Source organism: Panthera leo, chromosome B4 (genome assembly GCF_018350215.1).
Source record: "Panthera leo isolate Ple1 chromosome B4, P.leo_Ple1_pat1.1, whole genome shotgun sequence".
In the NCBI taxonomy this organism is placed as follows: domain Eukaryota; kingdom Metazoa; phylum Chordata; class Mammalia; order Carnivora; family Felidae; genus Panthera; species Panthera leo.
In genome coordinates this window covers 67,604,652-67,625,280 of record NC_056685.1, presented here as the reverse complement: position 1 = coordinate 67,625,280, position 20,629 = coordinate 67,604,652, and the positions used below count along the sequence as shown (strand labels likewise).

At 37.1% G+C, this 20,629-nt stretch overlaps 1 protein-coding gene across 1 annotated transcript in view; it reads right to left on the bottom strand.

The window, feature by feature from the left end:
* Positions 1 to 20,629, bottom strand: part of LRRK2 (leucine rich repeat kinase 2) — a 135,809-nt gene that overhangs the window by 100,654 nt on the left and 14,526 nt on the right. Inside the window, exons 7-14 of the mRNA XM_042946262.1 lie at positions 17,926 to 18,057; positions 16,034 to 16,153; positions 15,195 to 15,334; positions 15,022 to 15,101; positions 13,583 to 13,689; positions 9,237 to 9,366; positions 6,943 to 7,067; positions 570 to 682 (exon numbers count right to left, since the gene is read on the bottom strand). Of these exons, the coding sequence (XP_042802196.1) occupies positions 570 to 682; positions 6,943 to 7,067; positions 9,237 to 9,366; positions 13,583 to 13,689; positions 15,022 to 15,101; positions 15,195 to 15,334; positions 16,034 to 16,153; positions 17,926 to 18,057 (947 nt within the window). The remainder of the gene's footprint in view (positions 1 to 569; positions 683 to 6,942; positions 7,068 to 9,236; positions 9,367 to 13,582; positions 13,690 to 15,021; positions 15,102 to 15,194; positions 15,335 to 16,033; positions 16,154 to 17,925; positions 18,058 to 20,629) is intronic.

Genomic DNA, 20,629 nt, shown 5'->3' with positions numbered 1-20,629 from the left:
ATTATATTATTGCAAATGTAGATAGATATGTAAATATATGTAATACATGTAAATGTATATAGATATGTAAATATCTAAAAATGGGCAGAAACAATGCACACCGAACCATTTCAGAGGTTATCTCTGAGGAGAGCAATCAAAGTGAGCCCAGGCAATCGAAGAAGCTTTTAATGTTGTGCCCTGTGTCTTCATGGACTGAACCTTTCAGACCAGAAAAGACCCAAAAGGAAGACAACAGCAGCCACAGTTCCTGACATCACTCATGAGGCTTAGCTTAACATCTAGCTCTTTAGTTCTCTCTCTGATTGAGTAGACTGGAGTGGATTTATGTTACCAGCAATCTAAGGAACCTGTCCACATGTGTGGTCAACAGTACACTCCCCTCAGCTGGAATGGTACATCTCTTCACACCTTGCATCCCTGTTGGCATCTTACATCTCCACCCACATAACTTCCTACTATCATAGTAAACAGAAGATGGAAAACTGAAACTGAAACAGCCCTTCTATTTCTCCAAATCCCATAGTCCAGGTAATGGTATAAAGGCAGAAAACTTATATTGTACATACCCTGTTCAACGCTGCTAGGACCAGTTTGTGAATATCATTCCTGAAACACTGTTTTTTAACCATATGTAGCTTATGTTGATATTCTGTATCTTCCTTGGACTCTTCTGGCATGCCTAAATAAGTAAACAAATAAATAATAAGTTTCTCATAAAGATTTAGGCTGAGCAGATTGTCACTTCCTAGAAGTGATCATAATTAACCTAACAATACATACACATGTTGTACTATTTTCTAATGCATAGTTCCTTATCAAAGAAATAACCCTTATCTTTACAGAAATTATAAAAAGTTTATCACTGAATGTAAAATAGATGCAACGTGTGTGGGTGTTTACCGAATTTAAAGTAGCAAGAGCTACTACCTGGAGAGGTTTTCTAGAGCAAACAATACTTTTTTTGTATGAATACTCTGTATTCATACAAGATTTTTATGCAACAATGGACAGCTTGAGAAAAGCTCAGTTATTTGGGCTACAACATAAAAAGGTCAGATATGAAATGCAGACATAAAAGAACAGCTGGAACAACAGTGAAAAGAAAAAAGATTTCAGTTTCAGCGTTATGGTGGTAAAGAGCATGTACTTTTGTTAAAAGTCCTCTAAGGCTGTGTAATAGTATTAAGTTACTCACAGGAAACATATTCCTTATTAAGCTACATGGTAATTAAACTATCCTAAAACTGTTAAAAAATAAGAAGTAAAAAAATAGTGGTTACATAATTGATAATGCATACTACAATTATTATGAATGGATGATGTCTCCAAAACCTATGCCTACAGAAATAATTATTAATAAGCAGTTCTTTATATAATCTTTCACTTTAATAATCTGTATTAACAAGGGGCACCTGGGTGGCTCAGTCAGTTAAGCGTCTGAGTTCGGCCCAGGTCATGATCTCGTGTTTCTTGAGTTCCAGCTCCACACCAGGCTCTGTGCTGATAGCCTGGAGCCTGGAGCCTGCTTTCGATTCTGTGTCTCCCTCTCTCTCTACCCCTCCCCTGTGCTCGCTCTCTCTCTCTTAAAAATAAACATTAAAAAAGATTTTTTAAATAATTTTTATTAACACAAACTATTAACTGGCTGCATATATAGCTTTTCATTTACCTAACAACAACAACAACAAAAAACTTAAATGCTAACTACATGCCAGAGCTGTTGCTACATGTTGGGAATAACACAATGAATAACAAAGGCTGGGTGGGTCTCCACCCTCCAGGAGCTTTCAGTCCTCATTTTAGAATATATTCAGACAGGTTCAGACATTCACTACAGCTGTATGACCTTAGGCAAGTCGCTTAAACTCTCTCAGCCTTATTTGCAGTAACCGAGCCCACGTTAATTTCTGAAACGGCCGATTACATCGCAAGCAGATGTAACCACTAAGAGGAGGCCTGTTGAGTAATAAAAACTTTATCACATGTAATAAGTCTTAATAAACATCCTTCTTACATTAAGACCAAATGAACATTACCATAAATTTCATCTCTGGTCTTTGTTATATCACTTGAGTTTCTACTATCCATAAAGGATATAATTTCCTCTCCATGTAACAGGCCTTTAAATTGTACATACTGCAAAATTTTGAGGGCAGGATCCATAACCTAATCATCTCCAGATCACCAAGAGTTCCAAGCGTAGTGTTTTAGATCTGTTATTCAATGTATGCTTGTTGCACAAATGTATATATAAAAGTGCCTACTCAGGAGTCAGGCTGCATAGGTTGAATACCTGACTCCATTATATAAGTTGTGACCTTAAAATCTCTACTTCTCATGCTTGTTTCATCATCTGTAAAATGGCACACACACAAAAACAGGTATCTGCCTCATGGGTTGCTATGAGAATTTTAAAAATTCATACACATAAAGCACTTCGAACAATGCCTGACACATTTTAATTCTTCATGTTTTTCAGCATACTGTTACTAACTACAAATGAATGGGGTGTTTTACAGTTTTCATATCATCCCAAGCCATCTCCTGATTAAACAAATTCAGTTTCTCTTAATGTTCTTTCAGATGTGGTTTTATACTCATAATCACCTTCCTCTATATAATTCCCAATTTGCATAAGTCCTTTCTTAAAGAATTTTACATTATTCCTTCTAGATCTGACACCAAGTCAAGAAAAATAACCAACGCAATATTTTATTAAAATAGCTGTCTTATCATTTTATTAAAGCCACAGAGTCAGGCACCTGGGTGGCTCAGTCCATTAAGCATCTGACTTCGGCTCAGGTCATGATCTCGCGGTTTGTGGGTTCAAGCCCTGTGCTGGGCTCTGTGCTGACAGCTCAGAGCCTGGAGCCTGCTTCGGATTCTGTGTCTCCCTCTCTCTCTCTGTCCCTCCCCCGCTCACGCTCTGTGTCTCAGAAATAAATAAACATTAAAAAAATGTAAAAAAAAAAAATTAGACTTCCATTTTAAGCTCAGTCCACATTGATAAAAAAATAAAATGAAGAGAGAAATTATATCAACTCTGATCTTGTACCCCTGAAGGGTAATAGGTAAAGTTGCTAAAAGTTCTGTTTTTGCACATATGCTTTCTACTATTTCATTCAAAGAGACAGTTGAAGGTCTACTCTCATCCTGGTTTGTGTTAGTAGCTGAAATAGAACAGGAAGACCTAGTTTCTGCCTTTCTCGAGGCCAGTGCTTAGCTTTAGAACACATATGTAAATAAACTATTATAGTGGTTAACAAAATAGAGGTGTGTGCAAATAATAAAAGGGAAAGAAGAAGTAATGACCAAAAGAAATGAAGCCAGGTGCCCAAGATTTGTAGAAACTATAAGGAGTTTGGGTAGAGTAAAATGAAGTTTACTTCATCTTAAAAAATGAAGAAACTGGAGGGACTCCTGGGTGGCTCAGTCAGTTAAGCATCCATCATCTTGTGGTGTGTGAGTTTGAGCCCCACCCCAGGCTCTGTGCTGACAGCTCAGAGCCTGGAGCCTGCTTCGGATTCTGTGTCTCCCTCTCTTTCTCTGCCCTCCCCTGCTCATGCTCTGCCTCTCTTTCTCTCAAAAATAAGTAAACATTAAAACAAATCTTACAAAGCTACCGGGTCAATCACTTTAACTTATTGTTCCAAAAAGAGGAAAAATTGAAAACTACTACATTGAAAGAAGTTTAAGAAACCTAACAGCCCATATGCAAAAAGTGGGCCTGAACTGGACACTGAATTATATAAATTTGCTATAACACACACCTTTGTTACAATTAAGACAATCTGAATATGGGCTAGTTAATAAATGAACTGAGATATTATAGGCACCTACCTCAACTTAGCATGCTCAAACCGGAATCATATTCAACCTCAAAACTACTGGGGTACTGATACTATAGTTAACTCATTGATACATAGAATGGTTAAGATACAGTATAGCAAATTACGGTGCAGTATGGTATAGTAATAAGGTATGGGAGCATAGAATAAAGTAGATAACAATAAAGAAACGTATTTATATAATGATATGTTTATAAATGTGTCAACAAATATGTGTTTCTACACATGAAATACAACCCTAAAATTATAAAATTATTTCCAAGGGTACCCATTAATACATCTAAACATTGTAAGAAAATCACTTAATTGACCTTTTAAATACATAAGTTCACATATCTAATGATTATTGCTATCAATGTGGCTTCAGAGTCAATTCTAAAAACAATAAAAAATTATCTTCAAAAAATGTTTTAATGTTTATTTATTTTTGAGAGAAAGAAAGAGTGTGAGTGGGGCAGGGCAGAGAGAGAGGGAGACACAGAATGGAAGCAGGGTCCAGGCTCTGAGCTGTCAGCACAGAGCCTGATGCGGGGCTCAAACTCACGAACTGTGAGGTCATGACCTGAGCCGAAGTCAGACGCTTAACCGACTGAGCCACCCAGGCGAACCCAGTATGATTTTTTTAAATATTTATTTATTTTTGAGAGAGAGAGAGAGAGAGAGAGAGAGGGAAAGAGAGAGAGAGTGGGGGAGGGGCAGAGAGCGAGGGAGACACAGAATCTGAAGGAGGCTCCAGGCTCTGAGCTGTCAGCACAGAGCCTGACGTGGGGCTCGAACTCACAGACTGCAAGATCATGACATAGGCCAAAGTTGGACACTTAACTGACAGCCTTGAAGGCACCCCCAAAACTTGTTTCTTAACCAAAAGAATATTTTATTAACTAACAGATTTGGTTCTGCAAGTCTTCTGCTTACCTTTAAAATTTAAAAGATTAAGGCTGGCACCTTTAAGGATGATCAAAATGGTTCTGTTTTGTTTTTTACAATCTACAAAGTTCAAAAAAAATTGTAATAATATTTTCAAGCAAAATTATGTCTGTTAAATTATACCTTAAAAGTTGCATGACAACTATGAATAGCACATCATGATTCAATTCAAAATCTAGTAATTGAACAGCTATTTTAGTTCAATATGCCAGGGGATTAAAAACAACTACGACGATGGGGCGCCTGGGTGGCGCAGTCGGTTAAGCGTCCGACTTCAGCCAGGTCACGATCTCGCGGTCTGTGAGTTCGAGCCCCGCGTCAGGCTCTGGGCTGATGGCTCGGAGCCTGGAGCCTGTTTCCGATTCTGTGTCTCCCTCTCTCTCTGCCCCTCCCCCGTTCATGCTCTGTCTCTCTCTGTCCCAAAAATAAATAAAAAATGTTAAAAAAAAAAAAAAAAAACAACTACGACGACGACGACTGAAGAAAGCCCCCTCCTTGAAAAAATGTATATTCTTGTACTGAGTATACTTTTATTCTTAGAAACATAAAATACGATCATGATTAAAGATAGTGGTAGATTTATGAGGATTTCATTTAAAAACAGTGCGTACAAAAAAAAAAACAAACAAAAAAACAAAACCTGGGCTGTAAAAGAATAGGAATTTTACAGAGAAATAAAAAGTACATCCCTGATATTCAGCAGTCGGAAAGTCCTATCAAACGTATGTCCTCACTGTCTCTCAGATCCACCGTCTCCTCTGCTTCCATCGCTGGGCCCCCACCATGTCTCACCTGACCATCATGGCCTCCAACGCAATCTCTCTGGAGGAGGCTTTCTCCCTGCCAATCATCCTCCACAGCACAGCGCTTTCACTATAAACTGCAGACTTGTTCATGACACTAAAGTTTTTGAACACCTTTAATAAATCTGAACTGACTTCTGTTCAAAAAAAGCCACACACTTGCTCAGTGCTGTGGTCAGGCCCTTAACCTCAGGCCTCCGCCACTCCTTCCACATTCATCCACAGGCACTGATCTCCTCACACCTTACTCACCCAAGACCATGTGCACTCTGTCCTTCCGCCTGAAGGGTCCTGCCCAACCTTCCTACCTGGTCAGCTTCACACACCCTTCAACTTCAAATATCTCAATCTTGACCTACTCCTTTGATTAAATTACTTGTGCCTCCACCAATATTCTCACAGCCTTTTATACCTATGGCAGTAATAGCTCTGCTCATACTGTCTGGTAATTATCTATTTACATATCCATCTACCTCTAAGCTCCAATAATAGTACCATAATGCCTTCTTCATTCATTTTTCATCATTGGGCAGCCATCACAATATTTAGAACAAAGGAGGTTCTTAATAAATATATACTGAATGAATGGAGGAGCAGTTGTTTTAAATGGGCTTTGGGGGTGCCTGGGTGGCTCAGTCAGTTAAGTGTCTGACTTCGGCTCAGGTCATGATCTCACCATTCGTGAGTTAAAGCCCTGCGTCGGGTTCTGTGCTGACAGCTTGGAGCCTGGAGCCTGCTTCAGATTCTGTCTCCATCTCTCTGCCCCTCCCCTGCTCACATTCTGTCTATCTCTCTCTCAAATATAAAACATAAAATAAATTAAAATAAATAAATACAAAATAAACAGGCTTGGAAAGACAAGTGAGGTCACAACAGATGTAAGCAGGGGGTAAAGGGGAGAGAACAGAAGCTACTGAGGTTAATAAATAAAAGCCACAGGGTTATATTTGAGAAAGATTCATTCAACCACAGAGTAAAAGAAGGACCGGAAAGAGGCAAAAGAGAAAGTGTGAAAATTAGTTAGCTATGTTTATAGTTCAGACAAGAAGCAAAACAAAACTTGGATGGCAACAGAAATAGAAAAAATTATCAGAGGTTGACACTCTCCTTGGAAGCAAAGCTCCATACTTTATATTATAGTGATTGCTTGTATAAATAAATTATCCAATTTTCTTATAAATTAATCTGACCCTTCCACATCATTATTTTTCCTCTCTTTTTACTTTTGGATTAGTGGGAAGATTTGCTTTTGGTTGAGCAAAGCTGGTTCTTTCATTTTTGCCTAGGAAGTTGGTATTTCAGAAAAAGTCAAAAAAATCCATTGAAATTGCATCTCTTCCCATATCCATTATGTGACTTACCTGGAACTATAAAATGTAAAACAGCTCGAAGTGCCTCCAGCTGCACTGATAATGATGCCTCATGATATTTCATAACTGCTATTATTTTGGGGGCCACTACTACCATTGTATCCATGGAAGCATTACTGGAAATATAAGATTGAAACGCTTATTAAAAGTACAACCTTATTCCATTGTACAAACACCCAGTTGAAACAAGTGCAGGAAAACAGAACCATTCTATTTTACCACAAAAGGCGATATGGAAATGCATTTGCATTCAGTAATATGAGCACACCTATTTTAATTATTATTTAATTAAACCCTGACCTCAAGAAGTGGAATTCCTAATAACCTGGGAATTCTTTTATTTAGTTTCACAAGACACATCTCCCTTCTGATCTGCACATGGGTCACTGGCAACAACCCTGAAAAAGTAGGTGTTATTATCTGCATTTTCCAGATGAAGAGTTTAGGCTGACAGAGGTGACGTATCAAGGTCCTATAACTAGAATGTGACAGAGCCAGGACTGGAACACAAAAACTGTCTGAGCTCCAAGGTCAGGGATCTTTAGAGCATACCAACCTGCCTCTTCCAAATTAACACCACTGGACTCCCTGTATGGTATTCTTAATTAGTTTCATTTGCGTTGAAGTCTTAAGTTTCTCTAAGGTATTTTGGCTATTCTTTCTCTTCCATATGAAGAAATGCCACTGGATTAGATTTCAGTAGGTACTACAAACTGTAAAACAGGCAGGCCTTGCTTTGCACAGTGCCATGTTAACTGAAACCTGTGCATTACTCCAACCAAGCCCTCACTTCGCGTGGTTCTGTGGTCACGGTAAGCTTCTCTTGTTTGGTCATCCCACTTCATTCACTCTCCTCTAACCACGGTGCCCTTACTCATCCCTGCCACTGCATTATCACACAGTATTTATTGTAACTGTCTCTTTACACATCAGTCTCCCCAACTAGACAGTGGGTTTTTTAGTGGCACGCCCACTGTCATAGTTATCTTTGAATCCCCAGGACTAAAACTGTATATTTTACCTATGAGGAAACAGACAGAAGCATTAATTGCACATAAACTACAGAATCTTAAAGGGTAGATTATTCCATGGTGTTTGTCTCATTTATAAAGGTTTGCACACTTCCGGGACCATAAAAATCATCATTGGAGATCAACTTTAAATTTAAATATTCAATAGCAACATTTAAATAAAAGAAATATGACTCAAAGATATGATATATATAAACATAAATAAATTAGCTGGATGGATGTTAAAAACAACATAACCTTATTCCTTAAAAGCCTACCAATGTGCTACATACATTTTACCATGCTATTTGCATTTCATTTATTCATATTTAATAACAGTATTAATAATAATAGCTGTGATTTATTGAGTGCTTACAATGTATAGGCATTATCTTAACTTTGTAAGAAGTAAGTGATTTAATATTTACGTTATAAACTTACAACTGATGAGGTTATTACTATTTATCCCTCTTTACCAAAGAGGAACCTGATGTTTAGACATCAAATGGCTGGCTCAAATTAGTGGGAAAGCCAGGACACAAAATCATTTTCTACTGCAACATTTGTGCTAATTATTTTTTCTTTTACACATTACAGTTTCCTAGAGAGCTTATTTTTTTGTTTGAGATTCACACAGATTAGGCCAAAGTTACTTCACATTCTTTGGCCTAATAAAATGCAAAAAGGCACTGAGCGTATCCTGCAGTAGGCACCTTCTGTACATAATTCAGTTTTAGCCTTTTAAACAGGTTTTTCTCAAACCCCCCACTCACCACTCTACCCCCCAACCCTGCCCTATCATCCACCCCCAGATCTGGTCCTGTTGTGCCTCTAACCAACCATGGAATCTTAACATCTTTGGACTTCCCAGCTAAGGAATGAGAGCAGGAAGAGAAGACCAGGTTAATTCAAATGAAAGAATCGCAATAAATATTTATTGTGAAAAAAACAGAAGCCATATTCTGATTTTATCTCATGCCTTTCATACACAATAATTTGAAAAACTGATTGTACAACTGCTATTTTCCAAAATGTGGTCAGCACCAAGCACAAAGTACAAAAGCCAATTTAACATGTTTCTACAATCTCTGCCATCCCTTTCCACAGTCAGATAAAATAAGTCTACAGTATTGGTGATATAAGATTATATTCCACAATGTTTCAATCTGCAAATGTCTTATGTTTTTCTTTTAACTCTTAGAAATATGCTTGAAACATTGATATATTCCTGGCCCAACCTTATATATCCTGCATAAGTTCATGAATCTGTATTACCTTCCTTCAAAAAGATGATTTAGCATTTTACAGCCGCTTTCTGCAACCTCAGGAGAATGTATATGCTTCTGCATTAACTCCAATACATTCAGGTATATTCCTTTTGACAAGAGGATTTTTCTGAAATTAACTATAAAATGTTTTTAATGTTACTCATAGAAATAAAAGCACACTTTCATAATTCTGCAGTAGACACAAAATGCTAAGATAGTCCAAATTCATAGAAAAGTACCTGTAGAATTTATATTTCATTGCAACTTAAAGATCATTAATGTTTATCTTTCAAATGTGTACCATTTTCAATTTTTCACACTTATTCACAATTTCAGTTGAGGTTTTGATTTTTAAAGTTTTATTCATAGACATGACTGGTTCCAATATAATACTATCCATGTGAAAGGAATGTTTTTGCAGGAAAATATTTTAAAAGAATGCCCTCCAAAATAAGAATGAAAGTTGCATTTCATTCTAATATTTATAACAGTGTCACAAAATAACCGCACTTACACAGACTTACTAGGCATGTTAGACACGAGTGAGCTGGGAATAAGTTATAGGTGCATGCAGTACTGACTATCCACTCACACCTTGCGGGGGCAGGGGGAGTAGGGTGGGACAGGGGCTGGAACCATGTCAGGCTGCCTTCAGCCTTGAGCTACCTTCTCTATTCATCCTAGCGAACTGTACAAACATTATTTATAGATACACCATCATATGCAAAGGGACGGAAAGTACTGACAAAATTATTACATAATTTCACAAAGCAATGCCAAAGCTTAATAAATATGCTTTACAACTGATTTTATACTCTATGTGGGAAGATAACTATATCCCAGCAATAATGATTACAGAATAATTTTTCTTTGTTATAAACTTCCTTCACTAAATGCACATTATCTTATACTTATGTCTATTTAAGTATAAACTGTCTTGAAGACTCTGTGTAAATATCATTCCAACATTACACACTGCAGGTCAACACTCTGAAAGTGGCAGGAAATGAAACTTAGATTAAGTACCACAGAGGGTCCCAACTTCAGATGGCTCGACCAACGATTTTTCGACCTTTGTGATGGTGTGAAAGTGATACACGTTTAGTAGAATCCATACTTCAAATTTTGAATTTTGATCTTTTCTCAGGCAGAGTACAATACTCTTTCTTAATGCTGGGGAGTGGCTGCAAGCCACAAAATAACAAGAGTAAACAACGGATGCACTTACACTCTACCTTTCATGCTGTTTTTCACTTTCAGTACAGCATTCAGTAAATTACGTGAAACATTCAACACTTTGTTATAAAACAGGCTTCACATTAGATGATTTTGCCCAACTACAGTCCAACATAAGTGTTCTGAGCACACTGCAGTTTAGCAAAGCTAAACTATAATGATCAGTAGGTTAGGTGTATTAAATGCATTTTCAACTTTCAACATTTTCTACTTATGACAGGTTTATTGGACAAAACCCCATCATCATAAGTCAAGAAAGATCTGTATTTTGAAAATCAGTTATCAACCTCAAACTGGGAAAGGAAGAAATGATAGAAAATCGGGAAAAGTCAGAAATAAGTGGAATCGATATACACATTCTAAAATACTGCCAAAATCTGAAAAATTCATACCTTTTAAAGATGCCCAGAATAACACACACTAAAATATGATAAGTTGGGTTATTTTGCTTGGTCATGTCAGAAGGTTCAATAACCCCTCCTAAAGTGGCTAACTTCTAACCAAGAGGATACTTTTAAAAGATGGAAGTCCCTCTACACCAGCAGTGCTCGCACTGCAGAGAAACTTGGAACTACTCAGAAGGCTTGCTGAAAAACAGATTGCTGGGTCTAACCCCAGAGGTTGTGATTCAGCAGGTCTGAACAGGGCCCTAGAATTTACATTTTTAACAAGTTTCCTGGAGATGTTACTGGTCCAGGCACCATACTGTCCTAGACATTCACCTAACCTTTGACTTAAAAATTGAGAACAGAAATTTCATCAAACACTGGACCTAATAGAAATTACATCATGCAGTGACTTCAGAGTTCACAGAACATTTTAGACACCTTATCTCCTTTACCTTATATCTGCATAAAGTCCTGATCTCTTCTGCTCCATTTTAGTAATAAATTATCTGCTTTAAAAGGCCAATAATAATATGTAACTTCCTGCAGCTCTTTATCCAATATTCACCTTCTTCCCTGGCTGCCTCGTCACCATTTTATCTCCTCTGACCCCTCACACACATCCTTCTTCTCTGGTTCATTTTCTTCTTTCGTAGCTACCTCACACATATGTTATTTAATCTTATTATCTGTCTTCCCCACTAGAGTTGAAGCTCCCTGAACCTGGGAGTATACTATTTATATGATAATCCAAATGCCTAGGTCACTGTCTAGCAGGAGCTCAATAAATATTAACTTAATTCATTAAGTAGATAACTAATTAATTGAGGGAAATGTCACACAAGATGTTCAAGCTTTGGCCTGGGTAACGTCATGGCAGAAACCAGTTCTGCCTGCCAGTCCTGTTGTTTTTCAAGAAAACCCATCCCAACCCTGCATACTCCATGTTTCCAAGTGTCTTTCAATGAGAAGTTGCCCACAGAGGTTGGTGACCAAGCTGCTCAAGGTCTTAATATTCTCCTAAGGCAGAACTCCAAGAATAATACACGGGATCTGAGTACTGTTTACCTAGCAGGTGGCCGAGAACAAAGAAGTAAGGAACAAGGAAGAGCAGGGCACTGATTCTGATCAAAATCAAGGCTGACTCCACATGTAACTAATCCTCATTCACTGGTTGTTTTGTTGGCATATCAAAGATTTCCACAGGGCAAAGAACAACAGCACCAGCACATTTGTATATGGCCAAGGTTACTCTCCTCTCCTCGATGTGCCACACAAAAGCAACCAAGTGAGGCTCTGGTCCTCATTTTCAGGAGGGAGATCCCTATCCAGGTCTCTGCACAGTAGAAGATGGGAGATTTAAGGGCAGCAATTCCCTTTCCTAACACTCCTGCTCTGACTTACTATCCCAGAGGACAACCCCTATCTGTCTGTGAGGGCTCTTCCCAGCTCAAGTTTTTGTATTAAAGTGCCACCTGAGGGGCACCTGGGTGGCTCAGTCTGTTAAGCGTCGGACTTAGGCTCAGGTCATGATCTCAGTTTGTGGGTTCAAGCCCTGCATCAGTCTCTGTGCTGACAAGCACAGAGCCTGGAGCCTATTTTGGATTCTGGGTCTCCCTCTCTCTCTGACCCTCTCCTGCTCTCTCTCTCTCTCTCTCTCTCAAAAATAAAAACAAACATTTAAAAATAAATAAATAAATAAATAAATAAATAAATAAATAAATAAAATGCCACCTGAGAGGTAAAGTGAGAAAGAAGGAAAAGGAAGAATAAATTATTTTCCTCTTGATTCGACTTAAATAACAGCACTGAGAAACATGCATGGACTGGTTTGTTGATTCCCTTCATTTCTATGGAGGTTCTCTACTAACAGGTGGTGCAAACACTGGTCTCTGGTTCGGGCTTTCAGTGTTTTTCTCTATTTTGCTCCCTCTAAAAATATTCTGAAAGAGCTGCCAAGTCCAAATGCCTTTATGATGAGTTTTCTCCCAAGATTTTCTGGCAGGATTTCCTGTTCATGGGAGCCTGGAATCTGAACATCCAGAGCCTCAATTTTAAACCTCAGAGTCTTTCCAAAGGTATAACAGCCATTTTTCTCTCCCTAATAACAAAATGCTTACATGTAAAGGACAATTTTAACAGATTTTACCATGGTGACTATCTCTCTAGACATTGCATTATCTAGAAAGTTTTCTTTAAAAAAAAAATAACAGGAACAGTACATGAAATAAAATGGAAAAAAGTGACCATTTGGTGTTTATTATAGGTACCAAAAAAAAAAAAAAAAAATCCCGCTCAACACAAAGTAAAAGTCTATCAATGAGAAAATGGTTTATAAAATAGAGTATAGGTATATGTGGGAAGCTACACTGCTATTAAAAATGATAATACACAATTTTACATTTATCAACACAAAAAAGAAAACATATACAACCTGCTTATAAAAGTATTATTATCCCATTTCTGCAAACATAGAAAATATACAATATATTGTACATTTTGTATATATGTATGTTGTACGTATATACATGTTATGTGTGACTACACACATAGAAATTCAGGAAAAAAATCAAAATGTTTTTTTTCTTCTTTATCTTTTTACCTATATATCAATACATCTACATATCAGGTAAATATCTACTTATGTGAATTTTTTGTAATGTATTATCTTTACAAGTTTAAAACAATACAAAATGCATTTCCTTTTATTCAAAAATGATGTACTCCTTACCATTTTGTTCTAACAGAGTGGACAACGCATTTGCAGAGGCCTGGAAGACTTCTTTCGATGAAGAATGCATCAGCATGGAGAGCATCACTTCCCTATGAGCTGGGAACCTTTCACAAAATCAATCACAATATTAACGGGAACCTTTTGAATAATTAGTTCAAATATTCCCTTATCATTATCTACTCTAACAACAAACAAGGCCTTTAAACAGGATTTCATGTCACCTCCACTTTAACAAGTCACTTTGTGAATTACAGGTAAACAGTTTTTACATTTAAAAGGTAGTTCAAATCCACTAAATACTAATAAATTAGTATTTCTCTGTTCCTTCAAAGTTGATAAGCAGTAAAGGGGGAAAAAGATTCAGCAAAATATAAAGAGGTGTTAAGAGTAAAAAGATAAAGTGAGAAAAAGAATGGAAACAAGAAAAAATAAAAATCATAAAGAAACAGCATGAGTTTTAAAAGTGTAGAGCATAATATATATTCTTTTAATAATATATTTTAAAGGTTTCCTATGGATATTAAGGAAATCAGTGTGCTATGAAATGAAATTTATAAACTGCAACAAGAACTTAACAATCTTAAAAAGATTGCTCAAAGTGGATTAGGATGCTGGTCTAACATACAGTTTTCTAAAGTATTACTGTTGCCTTTTAAAATGGAGATATATAATTAAATAGCATTTGTGTCATTAATTCTCTCCCGACGGGCAACGGACCCATATGCATCCAGGTTTTCAGGATTTGAGATGTACGCTATCACTACTTAAGTTTCCAAGAAAAGTCATTCAAAAGTTCTTAAAGCAGGAGCATACCCAGGGCAAACATCACAAGTATAAGCATTGCCATAAAGCACAGAGCCTTGCGGCCATGAAACAACTCTGATACACACCAAACTCCTGTTTATATTCGTATCTTTGAGAGAGAGGGCTGCTCTTAGGAGGCTTGAATGGCACTCCCATAGAAAGCCTCCTCCAGAGCTGACAGCTACAAATAAGCCTCTAAAGAGAAGACACATCAACACTGCAACATCAAGTAGGGAATCAATTTGGAGGCTTCTGACCACACTGAACTCCTGATATCGACAACCTGCTGGCTAGTCACTGCAACGGAGAAGGTCACAGATGGCTCTGCAATCTCTGTCACCTGAGATTAATTAATACAGCATTTTTAATGATCAGCTAGAAAACTGAAAGGTTCTTTCTCGATGACTCATAATTTCTGAATGATGCTTGATTCCAAATCGCTGGGTAATAATTCTCAATCACACTAGGGATCAAAATATTATGGATGCACCGCTATTCTGTGGCAACACTTAAAACATAGATGCCTACATCAAAAATATTTCTAAAAATAAAAGTTACAATTACGGTATTTTATATGGATTGATTAAAAATGTAACCGAAATTCTCTATCATGTGAAATCAAAACTACTGACTGGCCGTCTTCGTCTCCGATCTTCTCATGGAGACTGTTTTGGTACATGAGGAGATTGTTTAGGGCCCAACATGCAGCTTCCTGGATCAGGGGAGAAAAAAGAAACCTGTCAGAATATAAATTATTGAACAAGCACAATTTTGAGTAACTATAATATTTACAAAAGTGTCCGACCTGCACGTGCTTGTTCTTTCTATGCCACGTCAACGCTTTGTAACAGGCTTCCAACCAAAACAATTTTTCTTCTTCCTCATCATCATTCTCCTGATTTTCATTCTTTTCCTCCAAATCTTGATTTAGGAAAATGGTCTCAGCTTGAAAAAATTTAAGTATATGACTTACTTACAGTCTGAATGACCAACTTGAAGTCCCTATTTCAAAACGTTATGAACGAAGTGAGGTATTCCTTAGTAGTGGTCTTGATTCATTACAAAGACTTTAAAAAATACATTACACACCTCATAATAATGCTATTCCAGTTAGTCAAATGATCAAATGAGGAAGAGGACACCAAACAAAACTAACAGACTAGAGGAAGATGAACTGAGATTAGCTGCCTGCTAACAAAGCTAAATCAAGGATGTAATTAGTCATGTATGAAGAGGAAAGGTGTACTAATCACAACTGTTAGTTCCCTTGAAAGTATCTTCTATGAGAAAACAAACTACAGGGGCGCCTGGGTGGCTCAGTCAGTTAAGCATCTGACTCTTGATTTTGGCTCAGGTCATGATCTCAAGGTGTATGAGATCAAACCCCGCATCTGCCTCTGCGTTGGTAGCAGGGAGCCTGCTTGGGATTCTCTCCCTCTCTCTGTCCCTCCTCCTCCTCTCTCTCCCTCACAATAAATAAACTCAACAAAATTTTTTAAAAGAAAAGAAATTACATAAGGACAGAAAAGGCATTTAATGCTTCCTTCCCTACATATGATTGTCTCGATAATGTTGTCTTGTTATAAGGTTCCCATTCAAGATCAAATGCCCCATAACAATTTCTTATTTAGTAAAGTTACTTACTGAGGAGTGCTAAACAGCTGAGCGCTGCAATTTGTAACGTGGCGTTCTCTGAATACCGCCGCACAGCTTTCACCACAAACTCATGTACATCGTTTAATACAAGAATATTAAAAAAATTACCTAAAAGGTAAGTGAGATTTTAGCTGAATTCTCATCCGCGAAACCTAAATTACTTTGAATTGTATAACAGTATTTAAATCAACAAATTTGAGTAGTAAATATTTTTCATGACATTAAAATATACGTAATTTAAGTAGCTTAGTATAACTGCATAAAGTTTTGAAAATTTATTTCATGTAGTCATTCAATTATCTTAGACAATGGAACTGACCAGGCAAAAATAATGATAGGTTTGGGTTACATTAATTTTTTTGTTCTTTGATGCCTTCTCCTGTCATCCCATAAAACCCATCCCATATCTGTTATGCATGGCACTACAATATTCATTGTACAAAATAGCTTAATTTTGTAAAGATGGAGAAAAACTCCGTCCCTCATCATTAAATGCTTTTGCTGAACTCTTCTTTCGCTTAAAGGAATACTGCTCAGAAAAGCCACTGGCACACGTCGTTACTTGATTTTGTCTGCGATGATTTTAGAAAAAAAGAGTAAGAACACTTCACCACTTCTAAACCAAACCAGAAAGAAATCTCACACCTTTTTACACTCATTCTTCTGAAATCAACACACAATCCAAAAATCTAAGTCATTATGAGGAAGGAATTTTTAAATGATATTCCAGAAATACGTGCCTCCTTCCATTTAAGCTTATTTCTAACTCTACAACAGTCACCAGTTTCCTTCCAGAAATAAGAAAGAAACTCCTATTTAGCTGTAAGTCTAATTAAATAATCCCTAGGACACAAAGCCAGAATTGGAAAAGATCATATATCTGAAAAGCCTAAAGCCCACACTAAATATCAATCAACGGCTTCAATATCAAAAGGCAGCTTAATCAGGTTTAACTCTTCTTTCAACACCTTCTTATGTTCTTACCTCTTTCACATCCACCCTCTAAGCAGACATACCCCCCCCCCCCCCGCCCTTAGTGATATCTAGTCTTGGAAAATCATTTCAAAAGATTCTCCTCTACTTTTACCAACTTCTCTAAACCTGCATTGTCCCTTCACCTTGTCTTCCCTGCCACACCACTGCCAACAACCGCTCTACCATCCACCAACTCTATGACTCTGGGCAAATACCAGGGAGACTGGCCTTATCTTACTTTCAGACAGTTTACATGAAAATACATAGTAAATTATATAACACCTTTATGTGCATTAAACCCATAATAAGGTTACATAATTTGACAAAACGCTAAATATTTATTCGTTGACTTTGGGTTTTTTAATTATGAAGAGAAAGTTAAGCTTCTTTTGAAACAGTAACAGGGGCAATAAATTCTCTAGTCATTAAATGGAACAAATAATCTGTTCAAACAGATGAATGAGAACGAAAGAAAGGTATCCTTATCTGAAGATCAAGTTGACAGCTTTTTAACACTGAATAGTGTTAACTCTATAGGGAAAGCAGGGAAAAGAAGCATCCCAGGGGACCTTCACCAGCATTGGTAATATACGAATACTTCAGGTGGGTGGGGCATTCCTCTGCATTGTGCTTCACGTTTTCTACATGTTATGCTTATTCTTTTGTATGGATCAGCTATATACATAGTTATACTTTAAATATAGCACACACCCATGTGCTCTCTCTCGCTCTCTCAAAAAATAAAGTAAAATTCTAAGCATGGCAGGATAGTTTGCTACTTTACAATACTTCCATCCAGTGTATGTCAATATGCTGCTTATCCAACATACAACCTCCATATGTATGGTATATACACTTACATCATATAAACCGTGACAACAAATTAACCAAGAATTAGAACTCACCTAAGGTAAGCCTATGGAGCAAGCAGCAACTCACTTCTTGAATTTTTTCATTGTCAGGGAATGCTTTCATGGCTTCTACCACAATATTGTAACACCTCACGTTGCCACTCATGAGGACTTCAACATTACTGCCTAAATTTAAAGAAATAATAATTACCCACAAGGTAGTAATTTCCCACTTGAAATATACATACAAAAACACCCTATACATTTTGTAAATCTATGGCAGGATAATGGCTCTATTTCCAAATTTAAGTACCATGTTCTGTCAATACTGTTCTGTCAGTGTTCTGTCAATAGCTGTAAAAAATACCATGTTCATTGCTAATATAATAGGATTTAGGACTCTTCTCTAGCATTAAGGGAAAATTGATTTACTCCTGTTTCTAGGCTTAAAAACTTAAAATACAGGGATAATTGAGAGTGTTTTTATGTAAGTCTAAAAACGTAATGTCTTGGCCAAAAGTTTTCAAATAAATGAATGTGGGGCCTTTCCCTAATGAGGCACTACTCCTTTGGATAATGGCTTTTACATTGTTCCTCTCCCTCAAACCAACAGAAAGAAAATCAAAATCATGTCACATAATAGAACAGCCAAAGTCAGCTATGACTTATTTCCTGTCTATTTCAGAAAGGCAGCAGAGCAGCCAGTGTACCAGGAAACGAAATCAAGCTTCCTGAGGGCTCTGAGATAGATGGAGAAAAGAATGGGGGACTCAGGGGATGTGTAACTAAGAGACAAACACGGGTGAACCAGAAAGGAAGGAAAGAATCTACTGGGAAAGGTAGGTAGCCAACAGAAAGAGTGAGTGTGTGAACTATATTTAATAATGTTGACTATTATTAAAACAAACAGAAAAGGTGTTTACAGAACATTTTTCTGCCTTTTTTGGCATAACCAAACCAACCAATTGTTTTTCAAAAAATATGTTTTTAGTGTTTAATTGTATTTTAAAGAGCATTGAAAACATGTTGTAATGAAAAGAAATGGCTTCTGAAAATAATTATTTGCTTTACTCAGAATATGAGACATGATTTGCTCTAAGACCCAAAGGCAAACATCTTTCAGTTAGAATCAGTGTTTACAGACTGATAAATGGATAAAGAAGATGTGGTATGTATATATATAATGGAATATTAGTCAGCATCAAAAAGAATGAAATCTTGCCATTTCCAACAACATGGATGGAGCTACAGTGATATATTATGCTAAGCGAAATAAGCCAAAGAAAGACAAATATCATATGATTTCACTTATAGGTGGAATTTAAGAAACAAAATAGATGAACACAGGGAAAGGGAAGGAAAAATAAAATAAAAACAGAGAAGGAGGAAAACCATAAGAGACTCTCAAATACAGAGAACAAACTGAGGGCTGCTAGAGGGGACGTTTGTGAGCGGATGGGCTAAATGGGTGATGGGCATTAAGGAGGGCACTTGCTGTGATGAGCACTGGGTATGATATGTAAGTGATGATTCACTAAATTCTCCTGAAACCATTACTACACTGTATATTAACTAACTTGGATTTAAATAGAAAAAAATACAAAAAGAAGATTCAGTGTTTAAAACATTTCATTTTTCATATTTTTAGATTCCTCCTTTGACCTTTGTATGATGAATCGACACATTTTTCACTGCAGTTACGTCAGATGTGGGTGGAAAACAATGAATTTCAAAGCAGCCAGCCCAAAACAAATAAATAAGTATATAAATATAGCTGACGAAAAGTAAAATGAGAAACATATTCAGTTTGTTGACAGTGGATGGCTCAGAAATTTTAAAGTATGTCCATCCTCAACTGTAATGCAACTCCATCTACTTTCAAATGTTTAATTTCCCACGGAAAAGAAAATGATGGATTTTATAACAATCATGAAGAAAGAGCATTACTTCATAAAGGGATTGGGTTTTTACTGAAGACTCAGCAGATATCAGCAGATATCCATGTCTGAAACCATGTATGTGTATTATACATAACACATTACAGTGCACATGTATGAAATACAAATTATGTAATAAATACTATCAAACGTTTTCACACTTATTACATACCAGGTACTATTCCGTATTTTCGAACTCATTTCACCATTTAATCCTCACAACTTCACATGTGTGAAGATGAAAGCATCACTAGATAAATTCACGTGTACCTCCTGTATGAACCGGCACAGGCGATACATGAATAGTGACAAAATGCTCACGTGCACTTACAAAACAAAAGTAACAGAATCTGAAGCATTATTCCAGCCCATTAACAATCACTAGTAGCATACACAGCAAATTAATTTCTTCTTATTTGTACTTATTTTGTGATAAAAGTGCCTAGATTTCAAAGCATCAAGAAAAAGCTCAACAAGCATCACTATAAAGTTCAAACTCCTTCCTGTGGCTTTTCAAGCCCTTCAAGATCTGCTTGTGTCTCCAGCTTCATCCACTGACTCTTATCAAGCCCTGCCCCTGCTTCCATTAAATGACACACAAGCAGACACCCTCTGCTCAGCGCTGGGCATGCACATGCACACACATATGCACACACACGCACTCTTAAGTGCATAAGTTTCCTAAGCTACTTCTACCCTCTTGCTCTCTCTTCCTCCAGGATCTTGACACAGGATGCTCACTGCTTGGGACACTCTGCCTACACCTTCCACTTCACCTCAGACATCCCTACACACAAAGCTCTCCTCAAAGAGCTCCTCAA